The sequence below is a fragment of the Nesoenas mayeri genome (genome assembly GCF_963082525.1).
Source record: "Nesoenas mayeri genome assembly, contig: SCAFFOLD_181, whole genome shotgun sequence".
NCBI classification, from domain to species: Eukaryota; Metazoa; Chordata; class Aves; order Columbiformes; family Columbidae; genus Nesoenas; species Nesoenas mayeri.
Genome location: NW_027660030.1, coordinates 224 through 16,665, shown reverse-complemented (window position 1 = coordinate 16,665; position 16,442 = coordinate 224). Strand labels below are relative to the sequence as shown.

Here is a 16,442-nt window from a genome sequence, read left to right as displayed (position 1 = left end):
CCCCTCTGGGTGTTTTGGGGCTGGGGAGGGGGGTTGGTTGCGGTTTCGGGGGGTTCTTGTCCCCCCGCCATGTCCACAGGTTTGGGGTGTTGGTGTTCCCACATTGGGGGGTGACAAGACAGTCGGTGGATCTGGCACAGTTGAGGTCTGGGAATGAGCTGGGCCTAAGAACAGTCAGATCCGGGAACAGTCAGATCCAGGAACAATGAGACCCAGGATAAGCCGGATTCAAGACCAGCCTGGAACCAGGTTTAGCCTGATCTAGGACCAATTGGATTGAAGAACAACTGGAGTGAAGTCAGATCCAGGAACAGTCAGATCCAGGAACAGTCAGATCCAGGAACAGTCAGATCCAGGATAAGCCGGATCCAAGACAAGCCTGGAACCAGGATTAGCCTGATCTAGGACCAATTGGATCGAAGAACAACTGGAGTGAAGTTGGATCCAGGGACAGTCAGATCCAGTAACAATCAGATCCAGGAACAATCAGACCCAGGATAAGCCGGATCCAAGACAAGCCTGGAACCAGGATTAGCCTGATCTAGGACCAATTGGATTGAAGAACAACTGGAGTGAAGTTGGATCCAGGGACAGTCAGATCCAGGAACAATCAGACCCAGGATAAGCCGGATCCAAGACAAGCCTGGAACCAGGATTAGCCTGATCTAGGACCAATTGGATCGAAGAACAACTGGAGTGAAGTTGGATCCAGGGACAGTCAGATCCAGTAACAATCAGATCCAGGAACAATCAGACCCAGGATAAGCCGGATCCAAGACAAGCCTGGAACCAGGATTAGCCTGATCTAGGACCAATTGGATTGAAGAACAACTGGAGTCAAGTTGGGTCCAGGGACAGTGAGATCCAGGAACAGTCAGACCCAGGAACAATCAGACCCAGGATAAGCCGGATCCAAGACCAGCCTGGAACCAGGATTAGCCTGGACCAAGGAACAACCAGATTTAGGATCAGTTGGACCAAAGAACAGCCAGACCCAGGAACAAGTAGACTCAGGATCAGCTGGATCGTTTCTTCCCGCCCCAAAGCCGAGCTCAACCCATAGGACCAACTGTAGGCCCGGCCTACAGCTCTCCAGCCAATGTAGGACCAGGTGTTGTTGCCCTTGCACAGTGAAACCACCACAACACACACAGTGACAAGGAGCAGAGTCCGATTGTTCACTAAAGTGCAACTGTACATCTGAGAAACCAGACCCCCCAAGACAACAGTCTAAAGCCCGGCCTAACGCTGAGCTCGACCTTCCAGACGCCGCCTGTTACAGGCGGCCGATACGGCACCGAAAACCGGCGGCGGTTGCGGCGGCGACCGATCCCGAACCGGCCGTCACAGTCGCCGATCCCGTTGTGCGATTGTCCGTCCGAGTTGGGCGCTCCGGCTTGGCTTAACTGGACTCGGGTTTTATGCTACAGCCTGACGTTAAAACTACAGGAATCACGATGCGACCACCGGCACCCCCAGGTGGGTGTTGGGGACACCCGGAGGGGACGACCCGAGGGAGTCGGGTTGACTCAAGGGGACACGGGAGGGTTGTGGGGGACGTGGGACGACTGTAGGGGACGTGGGACGGTTGTAGGGGACCCAGGTTGACTGGAGCAGAGATGAGACGACTGTAGGGGCAGCTGTGGGGCCGCAGGATGACTGTAGGGGACCCAAGATAATTGTAGGGGACACAGATTGACTGTAGGTGAGGTGGGATGGTTGTAGGCGACAAGGGACAGTTGTAGGGGACTCAGAACGGTTGTAGGTGGCCCAGGACGGTTGTAGGAGTCATGGGATGGTTAGTGGGGATATGGGACGGCTGTAGGTGCAGTGGGACGGTTGTAGGGGATCCAGGACGGTTGTAGGGGACACTGTGGGGGTCTCCATGCTGTTTGCCCCACCCCTCCTTTCCCCGTTTCCAACAACACCCGGTGAGCGGGTGACAAGAACACAACCCCCCAACCCCACATCCGGGGAGCTTAAAAACCAGCTAAACACCTTAAAAACACCCAATAAGGTACCCGAGAGGCTCCGCCCCCCCGGGACCCCACCCTGTGACCCCACCCTGTTTAGCCCCGCCCCCCCCACTCGGCTCCGCCCCCTCCAAGCGTCACTTGTAGAGCAAATGGACGCGGCTGCCGTCACAGTTGCCGCGGCCCAGCTTGTCCGCCTGTTCGGACACGAGGCAACGCACCAGCGGCAGGTTGGGGGGGTAGAACGGGCCCGGGGGGGCGGCGGGGGGCGGGGGGGACCCCAACGAGGGGGGCAGGTGGTTGTTGTCACCGTCGCGCGCGGGGTTGGACGAGCGGCGGCGGGACCGGAGCTGTTGGCGGTCGTGGAGCTGTTGGCGAAGCTCGGAGACGCGTTCCTCCTTCTGCGGCGAGAAACACACGTTGGGGGGCCCGACCCCCAGAAATGACATTTTGGGGGGGTCTGACCCCCAAATAGACAAATTCAGGGGTCTCTACACCCTAAAAAATGGGGTGTTCCCCTCCCATATCATCCTGGTTGAGGTGTTGGTGTCTTGGTGACAATCAACCCCTTGAAGCTCCAACCCACATCCATGGGGCGGCCAAACCCCCATTTTGAGGTGTCTAGGCCTCGAAAGTAAATTTGGGGGGTCTATCCCACCCCCACAAAGATTTGGGGGTCTCCACCCCCTCAAAAATAGGGTCGTCCCCCCACATCATCCTTGTTGCGCTGTTGGTGACAATCAACCCCTTGAAGCTCCAACCCACCTACACCAGATGGTCAAACCCCCATTTTGGGGTGTCTGCCACCCAGGAAAATGACTTTTGGGGGTGTGTACCCCCCAAAAAAGCCCCATTTGTGGGTCCCCCCCCACCTCAGCGATGATTTTCTCCAGCTCGCGGTTCTCCTTCTCCAACAGCCGCGATTTCTCCTCCTCGTTGTTGTTGGTGGACGAGCCCGTTTTCATGGTGTCCTGCTGCTCCGACTGCCACTCGCCCCGCGTGATCAGCCGGCGCATCTGCAACAACCGCCCGGCGTCACCGACACCCACACCCGCTTGGGCGGTGTCCCCAAGTGTCATCGTCACCAACACAACCCAACTGGAGGAGAAACAACCTTGAGGCAACACCTTGATTCTACAAGGACATTGAACGATTGTTCCCCTATATACCAGAAGAAACAGCTGGATCCCAAAACACCTGGAACTCGAAACACCCTAACCATGATACACCCGCTTGTCCCATGTCCTCAAATGTCATCGTCACCAACACAACCCAACTGGAGGAGAAACAACCTTGAGGCAACACCTTGACTCTACAAGGACATTGAATGATTGTTCCCCTATGTCCCAGAAGAAACACCTGGACCCCAAAACACCTGGACCCCAAAACACCTGGAACTCAAAACACCCCTCAAATACACCCGGTTGTTCTATGTCCCCAAGTGTCACCTCCACGACCCAACTGGAGAAGAAACAACCTTGAGGCAACACCTTGACCCTACAAGGACGTTGGACGATTGTTCCTCCCCACCCCAGAAGAAACAGCCGGACCCCCAAACACCCCAACCACGATACACCTGGTTGTCCCATGTCCCCAAGTGTCACCTCCACGACCCAACTGGAGAAGAAACAACCTTGAGGCAACACCTTGACCCCACAAGGACATTGGACGATTGTTCCTCCCCACCCCAGAAGAAACACCTGGACCCCAAACCACCCACCACCACCACCACCCCTGTCCCCATTGTCACCTTGGGGACGAACAGCACGACCAGGGTGATGTAGGAGGAGAAGACAACAGCCAAGGACGCGAAGGCGAAGGCCGCATCCTGTTGGCTGTTGAGGATCATGGTGACGGGCGCCGTGATGAGACAAAGGACCTGGGGACACACACACACACACACGGGACAGTCGCGGGGGTCACAGGCACCGTGAGGTGACAACGCGGAGGGGACACAACCCGCCGGGGGTCTCACCGCCACGTTGTAAATGGCCATTCCCACCGCGCGGTGGTCGTTGATCTTCTCGGTGGACACGCTCTTGGTCTCGTAAGCCAAGAAGATCCCCAAGAGCAGCAACAGCCCCTTGAAACCATAAAATATCCCTATAGGGGGGGACAAACTGTCAATCGGAGACCCCCCAAGTGCCCCCCAGCTGTCCCGTCACCCCCCCCACAACCCACCGAGCCAGGTGTTCATCTTGGTGGAGCTACAATGTTCCAGCTGGGGCAGGATGGAGACGTCGGTGTCCGTCTTGGGCTCCTCTTTGGTGAACTCCTGGGGGTCCATGGGGGTGACGGGGGGTGTCCCCACCCCCCAATTGTCTTGATATGAGGGTGTCCCCCCCCCCAAAACCAGGAGTGTCCCCCCCTAGGGGGCCCCCAACATCTTGAGCGTCACCCCAACATCTTGAGCGTCACCCCAACACCTTGAGCATCACCCCGACATCTTGAGCTTCACCCCAACACCTTGAGCATCACCCCAACACCTTGAGCATCACCCCAACATCTTGAACTTCACCCCGACACCTTGAGCATCACCCCGACATCTTGAGCTTCACCCCAACACCTTGAGTATCCCCCCAACACCTTGAGTATCCCCCCAACATCTTGAGTATCCCCCCAACATCTTGAGCTTCACCCCAACATCTTGAGCGTCACCCCGACATCTTGAGCGTCACCCCAACATCTTGAGTATCACCCCAACACCTTGAGCTTCACCCCAACATCTTGAGCGTCACCCCAACATCTTGAGCTTCACCCCAACACCTTGAGCATCACCCCGACATCTTGAGCTTGACCCCAACACCTTGAGTATCCCCCCAACATCTTGAGCTTCACCCCAACATCTTGAGCGTCACCCCAACACCTTGAGCATCACCCCAACATCTTGAACTCGCCCAACATCTTGAGCGTCACCCCAACACCTTGAGCATCACCCCGACATCTTGAGCTTCACCCCAACAAGCACCTCGATCACCCATTGACGTAGCGCCCCCCCAAGACCATGGGCATCCCCCCAACATTAGGAGTGTCCCCCCAACACCTTGAGCACCCCCCAACTCCACCACCACCCCCCAGCTGCCCCCCAACACTTTGAGGGTCCCCTCAACACCTTGAGTGTCCCCCCAACATCTTGAATGTCCCCCCAACCTCTTGAGTGTCCTCCCAACACCTTGAGTGTCTCCCCAACACCTTGAGCACCCCCAACACCTTGAGTGTCCCTCCAACACCTGGAGCACCCCCCAACCCCACCACCACCCCCCAGCTGCCCCCCAACACCCCGAGGGTCCCCCCCCTTTCCCGCACCTCGATGGTTCGGTGCAGCGGGTCCACGATCTGCCAAACCACCAACGTCACCACGTCCAGCCCCACCAACAGCCCCACGGTGGCGTAGAGCTTCCAGGGCTCCAGCGTCTGCGTGGGGACGACGGCGTCACCGTCACCGCCTTGTCACCCGCAACACCCCGCGGGTGCAACAACACCCCGCGGGTGCAACAACACCCCTCACCTTCCTCTTCTCCTTCTTCTCCTCCTTCTTGGTGAACACCGTGTGGACCCACCAGATCTTGGTGAACATGCTGCCGTAGGCCAGGCTGAAACCCAAGCCCAGGAGCCACAACCGCGCCTGGGGGGTTGGGGAGAGCCGGTTGTACCTCCCCCGTTCGGTTGTACCTCCCTTGTTCAGTTGTACCTCCCCTGTTTGGTTGTAGCCACTTCCGCTGCACCCCCACAGGTGGGACCCACCACCCATGGACCTCCCTTGGCCAATCACTTTGGAGGTCTAGAGCTCCCGACTGTTCTCCGACTGTCCCCATGCTCTGCCTGTAGCTCCGACTGTTCCTCCTCCATTTGTCCCCATCACTGGGCTATAGCTCCAACTGTTCTTCCTCCAGTTGTCCCCATCCTCCGCCTGTATCTCCGACTGTCCCCATCCTCTGCCTGTAGCTCCGACTGTTCCTCCCCGGTTGTCCCCATCCCCTGGATTTATCTCCAGCTGTTCCTCCTCCATTTGTCCCCATCACTGTGCTATAGCTCCAACCGTTCTTCCTCCAGTTGTCCCCGTCCTCCGCCTGTATCTCCGCCTGTCCCCAACCCCCGTACCTGACAGACGAAGGGGAACAGCCCCGGCCCGATGTGGTACCCATCGAGTCCCAGCGGAAATACAGCCGCCAGCGCCAGCGTACAGCCGACGGCCGTCATGTTGTTCAGGTACGGCTGTGAGTTCTGGATGTACCTGCGGGGGGACACGGTGGCACCATCGGTGACGTCCAACAGGACACAAGAAACGGGACAAAACCCACACCCGGCCGAGCCGTCTTTTTGCCCAAAAAGGTGCGATTTTGCCCCAAAAGCCGCGGAAACGGGGGGTTGGTTGTTGCTCACCGGACGTGGCCGTTGTAGATGTTGAAGGCCAAGCAGATGATGGCCAAGAGGATGCCCAAGGAGGCCAACACCGAGACGGAGATGAAGAGCTTCTGCGACAGGAAGCGGAAGGTGGTGATGACCTTGGTGTAGTCGGCCGGGGGGGCTCCTCCTGTTGTGACACCGTCGGGGATGTGGGGCGGGGTCTTCTTGACCCCTCCCCCCCGAAGTGATGGCCCCTCCCCCAACGTGTGACGTCACCCACCGATCCACTTGTCGTTGTTGTACCAGGACAGGTTGTCCTTGGTGCTGTCGTAGTAGCCGATCTTCTTGTAGACGCCCCCTGGAGGAGCAGGAATGGGGCACTTTGGACCAGCTGGGGGCCCTATAGGTCCCTTTAGGTCAGTACAGGACTTATAGACCAGTTCAGACCAGCTGGGAGCCCTATAGATCCCTTTAGATCAGTACAGGACTTATAGACCAGTACGGACCAGCGGGAAGCCCTATAGATCCGTTTAGATTGGTACAGGACTTATAGACCAGTACAGACCATCTGGGAGCCCTATAGATCCGTTTAGATCAGTACAGGACTTATAGACCAGTACAGACCATCTGGGAGCCCTATAGATCCGTTTAGATCAGTACAGGACTTATAGACCAGTACGGACCAGTATAGAGCATCTGGGAGCCCTATAGGTCCCTTTAGGTCAGCACAGGACTTATAGACCAGTACAGACCAGCTGGGAGCCCTATAGGTCCCTTTAGGTCAGTACAGGACTTATGGACCAGTTCAGACCAGTAGGGAGCTCAGCTGATCCATTCAGTTCAGTTCAGACCAGTTCAGACCAGTTCAGACCAGTACAGACCAGTTCAGACCAGTAAGAAGCCCGTGGGCTTCCTCTTGCCCCCCGTGGCCACCACTGGTCCCCACTCACCCTGGAGCTGCTCGATGAGCGTCCAGGCCATGCGGGAGCCGCTGGCGTCGAAGACAACGTGACCCTGCGGGGCGGAACCGAGACGGGTGACGGGGACGCCACGGGTGACAAGGACACGGCGGGTGATGGGGACACCACGGGTGACAAGGACACCGCAGCTGACGGGGACACCACGGGTGACAAGGACACGGTGGGTGACGGGGACGTGGTGGGTGACGGGGACACCACGGGTGACAAGGACACAGTGGGTGATGGGGACACCACGAGTGACAAGGACACGGTGGGTGACGGGGATGTGGTGGGTGACAAGGACGTGGTGGGTGACAAGGACATGGTGGGTGACAAGGACACAGCGGGTGACAGGGACATGGCGGGTGACAAAGACGTGGTGGGTGACAAGGACATGGCGGGTGACAAGGATACAGCGGGTGACAAGGGACACGGCGGGTGACAAGGACATGGTGGGTGACAGGGACATGGTGGGTGACGGGGATGCAGCGGGTGACAGGGACACGGCGGGTGACAAGGGACATGGCGGCTGACAAGGACGTGGTGGGTGACAAGGACATGGTGGGTGATGGGGACACTGTGGGTGATGGAGACACGGTGACGGGGACATGGTGGGTGACAAGGACATGGTGGGTGACAAGGGACACGGCGGGTGACAGGACCACACCCCCCAGAAGGACATTGGGGGAACGGTGGCCCATGAAGGAACCCTCGGTAGATGCCTTCAAGGTCCCACCACCTTGGTGACGGAGGAGCTGGGGACATGGGACACCCTGGGGACACGGGACACGTTGGGGACATGGGACACCCTGGGGACACGGGTGACCTTGTCGAGGAGAAGGGGACAGGCGGGTCCCCAATGGCGCCCAACCCACCGAGATGATGGAGTTGGGGACATGGGACACCCTGGGGACACGGGACACCCTGGTGACCTCATGGAGGAGAAGGGGACAGGTGGGTCCTCCATGGCGCCCAACCCACCGAGATGATGGAGTTGGGGACACGGGACACCCTGGGGACACAGGACACCCTGGTGACCTGGTGGAGGAGAAGGGGACAGGCGGGTCCTCCATGGCGCCCAACCCACCGAGATGATGGAGTTGGGGACACGGGACACCCTGGGGACACAGGACACCCTGGTGACCTGGTGGAGGAGAAGGGGACAGGCGGGTCCTCCATGGCGCCCAACCCACCGAGATGATGGAGTTGGGGACACGGGACACCCTGGGGACACGGGACACCCTGGTGACCTCGTTGAGGAGAAGGGGACAGGCGGGTCCTCCATGGCGCCCAACCCACTGAGATGATGGAGTTGGGGACACGGGACACCCTGGGGACACGGGACACGTTGGGGACACGGGTGACCTCACTGAGGAGAAGGGGACAGGCGGGTCCCCAATGGCGCCCAACCCACCGAGATGATGGAGTTGGGGACACGGGTGACCTTGGGGACACGGGACACCCTGGGGACACGGGACACCCTGGTGACCTCATTGAGGAGAAGGGGACAGGCGAGTCCCCAATGGCGCCCAACCCACCGAGACGCCCTCGAAGGCCGAGGAGTTGAGTGCGCGGTAGATCTCGTCGGTGATGTTCTTGTTGTTGTAGTTGAAGTCCTCCAGGCGCAAGCCCTTCTTCACCAGCTCCGCCGACGTCTTGTTGAGCGCCAAGGCCAAGGCCCAGATGGCGTCATAAGCCAACGGCGCCTCCTGGAAGCCACCGGTCTCCTCCGGGTTCTTACCCAAGCGCTTCTGGAGCTTCTCGATGAACTCCTGCGAGGTCTGTGGGGACAGGACGGCGGTGACGCGGCGCGGTGGGATGGATGGGACCCGTCGGAGGTCCCGGCGCGGCCCGCACCATGTTGGAGATGCTGCGGGTGTTCTCGGGGTTGAGCATGACGATCTCGGTGGTGACGTGGCCCTCCACGGCCTCCGCCATCTCGGCCTCGGTGCAGTTGATGGCCGGGTCCTTGATGCGGAACCAGTTGTCGGCGTACCAGCCAATGAGGAACCAGACGTACTTCTTGCCGTAGAGCTTCTCCTTGTAGACCTGGGTGGGGGAAGAAGGGCTTTGTCCATCCATCCGTGTTCCTGTCCGTCCGTCCGTCTGTCCGTCCATGCATCATGTTCTCCATCCATCCACGCTCTTCTCCATCCATCCATGTTCTTCTCCATCCACCCATCCAGTTCTCCATCCATCCAGTTCTCCATCCATCATGTTCTCCATCCATCCATGTTCTTCTCCATCCATCGTGTTCTCCATCCAATATGTTCTCTATCCATCCATGTTCTCCATCCATCATGTTCTCCACCCACCCATGTTCTTCTCCATCCATCCATCCATCCATCCATCCATCCATCCATCCATCCATCCATCACGTTCTCCATCCATCACGTTCTCCATCCATCATGTTCTCCATCCATCATGTTCTCCATCCATCCATCACGTTCTCCATCCATCAAGTTCTCCATCCATCATGTTCTCCATCCATCATGTTCTCCATCCACCCATGTTCTTCCCCACCCACCCATCTCCCCCACTCCCCCACCCATCCCACCCCACCCGGCTCCACCCACCATCCCCAAACTGCCCCACGTCCACCCGTGTCCACCCAGCAGCCACCGCCCACCATCCCGCGTCACGTCCCCGTCACCCAATCACCTCGCAGAAGACCTTCCGCGCCTCGGTCTCGTAGAAGAGCCCCACGATGATCCGGGCGTCCTGGCGCTGCGGGGACACAAATCACCTCGGGGGCGGCTCCTAGAAGGTTCCGCGTCCATCCCCGTGCTGGGGGGGGGACGCGGTGGGGACGGGGACGTGGACACGGCCAAGGTGGCCTCACCTTGAGGTTCCTGACGGGCGCGGCGGGGTCGGAGAAGAAGCTCTGGCGGAAGGTGATCTCCAGCCCGGCCTCCTTCACACGCTGGTCCAGGTCGTCCAGGGTCTGGGGGGTCCGCGGGGAACGGAGCCGCAGGGGGGTGAGAGAGACCATGGTGAGACAGGGATACAGGGGATGGAGCCGCGGGGTGGTGAGAGAGTCCATGGTGAGTCAGAGACACGGGGTGGTGAGAGAGTCCATGGTGAGTGGGGGATACAGGGGATGGAGCCGCGGGGTGGTGAGAGAGTCCATGGTGAGTCAGGGATACAGGGGATGGAACCGCAGGGTGGTGAGAGAGTCCATGGTGAGCTGGGGACATGGGGGATGGAGCCGTGGGGTGGTGAGAGAGTCCATGGTGAGTCAGAGACACGGGGTGGTGAGAGAGTCCATGGTGAGTGGGGGATACAGGGGATGGAGCCGCGGGGGGGTGAGAGAGTCCATGGTGAGTGGGGGATACAGGAGATGTAGCCACGGGGTGGTGAGAGAGTCCATCGTGAGTCAGGGATACAGGGGATGGAACCGCAGGGTGGTGAGAGAGTCCATGGTGAGTCAGGGATACAGGGGAGGGAGCCGCAGGGGGGTGAGAGAGTCCATGGTGAGTCAGGGACACGGGGGATGGAGCTGCGGGGGTGGTGAGAGAGTCCATGGTGAGTCAGGGACACGGGGTGGTGAGAGAGTCCATGGTGAGTTGGGGACATGGGGGATGGAGCCGCGGGGTGGTGAGAGAGTCCATGGTGAGTCAGGGACGTGGGGGATGGAGCCACGGGGTGGTGAGAGAGTCCATGGTGAGTCGGGGATGTAGCCGCGGGGTGGTGAGAGAGTCCATGGTGAGTCAGAGACACGGGGTGGTGAGAGAGTCCATGGTGAGTGGGGAACGGAGCCGCGGGGTGGTGAGAGAGTCCATGGTGAGACAGGGATACAGGGGATGGAGCCGTGGGGTGGTGAGAGAGTCCATAGTGAGTCAGGGATACAGGGGATGTAGCCGCGGGGTGGTGAGAGAGTCCATGGTGAGTCAGGGATACAGGGGATGGAGCCGCGGGGTGGTGAGAGAGTCCATGGTGAGTCAGAGACACGGGGTGGTGAGAGAGTCCATGGTGAGTCAGGGATACAGGGGATGGAGCCGCAGGGTGGTGAGACAGTCCATGGTGAGTTGGGGGACATGGGGGATGGAGCCGCAGGGTGGTGAGAGAGTCCATGGTGAGTCAGGGATACAGGGGATGGAGCCGCCGGGTGGTGAGAGAGTCCATGGTGAGTTGGGGACATGGGGGATGGAGCCACGGGGTGGTGAGAGAGTCCATGGTGAGTCGGGGATGTAGCTGCGGGGTGGTGAGAGAGTCCATGGTGAGTCAGAGACACAGAGTGGTGAGAGAGTCCATGGTGAGTCAGGGATACAGGGGATGGAGCCACGGGGTGGTGAGAGAGTCCATGGTGAGTCAGGGATACAGGGGATGGAGCCACGAGGTGGTGAGAGAGTCCATGGTGAGTCAGGGACACAGGGGATGGAGCCGTGTGGTTGTGAGAGAGTCCATGGTGAGTGGGGGTGGAGCCGCGGGGTGGTGAGAGAGCCCATGGTGAGTAGGTGACCACCAAACCCACGCGTGGGGGTGACGGGTCCCTTGCCGGCGGTGGCGCCGCGGGAGGGGGCGGAGCGTGTTGGGGGCGGGTTTGGGGCGCGGCGGGGAGGGGAGGGGTGTCCGTACCGAGGTGAAAACCTCCGTGGTTTGCTGGATGGTGGCGATCTTGGTCCAGCCCCACTTCTTGAAGAGCTGGACGCGCGTGGGGTTGTGCAGCGTGGCCGAGGGGTGCGTGCGGAAGAAGGTGGGGAAGCGCTGCCGATTGGACAGGGCCGGGGAGCTGGAGCCGTAGGAGAGCTGGGGGGGGGGCGGGGACGGGTTGGGGGGTGTCGGTGCCCACCACACAGACACCCCCACGACCGCCTGTAGGCGCTGAGGGGGGGCGGACAGGGCTGGGGATGCGCGGTGACAACGCGTGGTGGAGCAACAGTCGCACGTGGAGCAACAACCGCACACGGAACCACAACCATGGAAGTAACAACCACACAGGTGAACCAACCACTCGTGGAGCTACAGCCGCACAAGTGACAACCACCTGAAAGCAACAGCTGCACAAGGAGCTACAACCACATGCACGCTCAACAACAGCCGGACTCGGGGCAACGGGTGTCTAGGTACAATGTCTAGATACAATGTCTAGATACAGCTGAAGATGGAGCAACAACCCAAGAGCAACAACCACACGCAGAGAAGCGACCGCAAGCGCGGTGACAGCCACACAAGGAGCAACAGCCTAAGAGAAACAGTCACGCGTGGAGCAACAACCGCACGTGGAAGTAACAGCCGCACAGGTGAACCAACCACACGTGGAGCTACAGCCGCACAAGTGACAACCACCTGAAAGCAACAGCTGCGCGAGGAGCTACAGCCACACACATGGAGCAACAACCTGAGAGCAACAACCACACGCAGAGAAGTGACCACAAGAGCGGTGACAGCCGCACAAGGAGCAACAGCCTAAGAGAAACAGTCGCACGTGGAGCAACAACCACACACGGAGCCACAACCATGGAAGTAACAACCACACAGGTGAACCAACCACACGTGGAGCTACAGCCGCACAAGTGACAACCACTTGAAAGCAACAGCTGCACGAGGAGCTACAACCACACGCACAGAGCAACAACCTGAGAGCAACAACCACACATGCAGCAACAGCCCGAAAGCAACAACCGGACCCGTAGCAACAGCCGCCCTGCACCCCCCAGCAACAACCGCAGGTACAGCCGCACATTCACCCAAACACACCATTTCATCCCCACAACCACCCTGTGGCCAATGAGACACCACCCGACCCCAACACCCGTCCCGGTACAACCCACCAGGCAACAGTCGCGCCGCATCCAGCCCAACCCAACCCAATGTGCCCATGGGGATGAATGGGGGGTTCCCAACCTCCTGTCACCCGCCGGGGACGTTGTGGGGACAATGTGAGGACAATGTGGGGACACCCGGGGGGTTCCTCACCACAATGAGGTTCCACATGCGAGCGGCCTCGGCCACCAACGTGGAGACGCTGCTACAACCGGGCATGAGGATGATCTTGATGGGGTCGTTGTAGAGAAGCTCATAGAGATACTTGGTGGCCTGGCCGGGGTCACACTGGGCGGGGGGGACACACGGGGGTGGCTGCTGGGACCCCCCCCCCTCCAACCCACTATAACCCAGTTACCCCCCAGTTCCACCCCAAAGTCCGTTTTAGGGGACCCAGGCGTTCGGGCATCCATCAGAGGGACCCAGGCGTCCGGGATACGGGAGGGGGGAGGTGGTGGTGGGGGAGGGGATCCCAGCCCCTCCCCCCCCCCCCCCCAGCATTCTTTTTTTGGGGCGTTTTATGAATAATTCAGGGCACGGAAGGGGCCGGATGCCGTTGCCGTGGAAACGCAGCGGGCGGCCCCGGCTGCATCCGTTGCCGTGGCAACCGGGGGGGGGGAACAACCAATCAGAGGGGGGATTAAAATGGGGGGAGGGGATGGGAGAGATTGGGGGGGGGGGACACAGACGGACAGCGATGCAGACGGATGGGGGTGCAGGGGGTGGGTGTTGGGGGGTCCCCGGACGCCTGGGTCCCCATCCTCACCCCCCCCCATGGTGTCCCCAGCCCCATCTATGTCACCTCTCACCATCTCCCCATCCCCATCACCCCCTGGTGGCCCCAACCCCACGTCCATCAGCCCTTGGTGGCCCCAGCCCCACATCTCCCACCCCTTGGTGTCCCCAACCCCCTTCCCCATGACCCCTTGGTGTCCCCAACCCCATGTCAATCACTTCTTGGTGTCCCCAACCCCTTCCCCATGACCCCTTGGTGTCCCCAACCCCATGTCAATCACTTCTTGGTGTCCCCAACCCCTTCCCCATGACCCCTTGGTGTCCCCAACCCCACATCAATCACCTCCTGGTGTCCCCAACCCCATCCCCACCATCTCCTGGTGCCCCCAACCCCATCCCCACCATCTCCTGGTGCCCCCAACCCCATCTCCACCCTTAACCCCCATGACCCCTTGGTGTCCCCAACTCCATCCCCACATCTCCTGGTGTCCCCAACCCCATGTCAACCACCTCCTGGTGTCCCCAACCCCTTCCCCATCACCTCCTGGTATCCCCAACCCCATCCCCACATCTCCTGGTGCCCCCAACCCCATGTCAACCACTTCTTGGTGTCTCCAACCCCTTCCCCATCACCTCCCAGTGTCCCCAACCCCACATCTCCTGGTGCCCCCAACCCTATGTCAATCACTTCTTGGTGTCCCCATCCCCATCACCTCCTGGTGCTCCCAACCCCACATCAATCACCTCCTGGTGTCCCCAACCCCTTCCCCATCACCTCCTGGTGCCCCCCAACCCCATCCCCACATCTCCTGGTGTCTCCAACCCCACGTCAACCACCTCCTGGTGTCCCCAGCCCCTTCTCCACCATCTCCTGGTGACCCCAACACCATCTCCACTCCCAACCCCCATGACCCCTTGGTGTCCCCATCCCCACCATCTCCTGGTGCCCTCAACCCCACATCAACCACTTCTTGGTGTCCCCAACCCCACATCTCCCACCCCTTGGTGTTCCCAACCCCTTCCCCACCATCTCCTGGCTCCCCCAACCCCATCCCCACATCTCCTGGCGCCCCCAACCCCATGTCAACCACTTCTTGGTGTCCCCAACCCCATCCCCACATCTCCTGGTGTCCCCAACCCCACATCTCCCACCCCTTGGTGCCCCCAACCCCACATCAACCACTTCTTGGTGTCCCCAACCCCATCCCCACATCTCCTGGTGCCCCCATCCCCACCATCTCCTGGTGTCCCCAACCCCATGTCAACCACCTCCTGGTGTCCCCAACCCCTTCCCCATCACCTCCTGGTGTCTCCAACCCCATCCCCACATCTCCTGGCGCCCCCAACCCCATGTCAACCACTTCTTGGTGTCCCCCAACCCCATCCCCACCATCTCCTGGTGCCCCCAACCCCACATCTCCCACCCCTTGGTGTCCCCAACCCCATCCCCACATCTCCTGGCGCCCCCAACCCCATGTCAACCACTTCTTGGTGCCCCCAACCCCATCCCCACCATCTCCTGGCGCCCCCAACCCCACATCAACCACATCTCGGAGCCTCCAACCCCCCCATCTCCCACCCGCTGGTGCCCTCCAGCCCCATCCCCATTGTCCCCGCACTGTCCCCCCATGTCCCCCCATGTCCCCCCATTGTCCCCCCACCTTGCTGTCGTGGTGGATGAGGCGCAGCTCGTAGTCGGGCAGGATGTCGGCGCGGCTGTTGACGTCCTCCAGCGCCATGCGCACGGCGGGCAGGCACGCCTGGCCCCCCGGCCACCCCCCGCTCATGGGGAACAGCGCCCCCACGTGCACCGCCTTCTTCCCTGCCCCCACAGCCGCGGGTGACGCCGCCGGCGCCCACCACGGCACCCACAGCGCCCACAGCGCCCACCACGGCGCCCCCCGCCCCCGCGGGGCCGCGCCGACCCCCCCCATGCGGGGTCAGGAGGGGCGGGGGGATGGGGACGCGGAGGGGGACATGGTTGGGGTGGGGGGGGAATTGGGGGGGGAGGGGGGGGGCGATGTCACGGGGGGGGGAATGGGGGGGGGGTGATGTCACGGGTGGGGGGGGGGGGATGGGAGGGGGGGGGGATTAGGGGGGATAAGAGAATTAGAGGGGAAGTTGGGGGGAAATAAGGGGAAAATAAGGGGGAAATGAGGGGGGAAATAAGGGGGAATAAGGGGGAAATGAGGGGGGAAATAAGGGGGAAATGAGGGGGAAATGAGGGGGGAAATAAGGGGGAATAAGTAGAAAATTAGGGGGAAAATAAGGGAGAATAAGGGGGAAATGAGGGGGAAAATAAGGGGGAATAAGGGGAAAATAAGGGGGAAATGAGGGGGGAAATAAGGGGGAATAAGTGGAAAATTAGGGGGAAAATAAGGGGGAATAAGGGGGAAATGAGGGGGGAAATAAGGGGGAATAAGTGGAAAATTAGGGGGAAAATAAGGGGGAAATGAGGGGGGAAATAAGGGGGAATAAGGGGAAAATGAGGGGGAAAATAAGGGGGAATTAAGGGGGAAATTAAGGGGGAATAAGGGGAAAATAAGGGGGAAAATAAGGGGGAAAATAAGGGGGAAATTAAGGGGGAAAATAAGGGGAAAAAAGGGGAAAATGAGGGGGAAATGAAGGGGAAAATAAGGGGAAAAAAAGGGGAAAATGAGGG

The 16,442-nt window shown here is 60.1% G+C and overlaps 1 protein-coding gene across 1 annotated transcript; it reads right to left on the bottom strand.

Annotated features, from left to right (window-relative positions):
• Positions 1 to 2,110: 2,110 nt before the first annotated feature.
• Positions 2,111 to 15,597, bottom strand: GABBR1 (gamma-aminobutyric acid type B receptor subunit 1; the record flags this gene model as incomplete). The annotated part of the gene is made up of 18 exons (XM_080364450.1): positions 15,442 to 15,597; positions 13,199 to 13,333; positions 11,858 to 12,028; positions 10,122 to 10,223; positions 9,941 to 10,006; positions 9,137 to 9,328; positions 8,818 to 9,060; positions 7,271 to 7,334; positions 6,601 to 6,678; positions 6,357 to 6,507; positions 6,075 to 6,207; positions 5,482 to 5,598; positions 5,280 to 5,387; positions 4,155 to 4,248; positions 3,949 to 4,076; positions 3,724 to 3,852; positions 2,846 to 2,989; positions 2,111 to 2,374 (listed from the first exon to the last, which is right to left on the bottom strand). Exons 1-18 carry the CDS (start codon positions 15,565 to 15,567, stop codon positions 2,111 to 2,113), a joined length of 2,445 nt encoding a protein of 814 aa, XP_080220576.1. The 5' UTR covers positions 15,568 to 15,597.
• Positions 15,598 to 16,442: the final 845 nt, after the last annotated feature.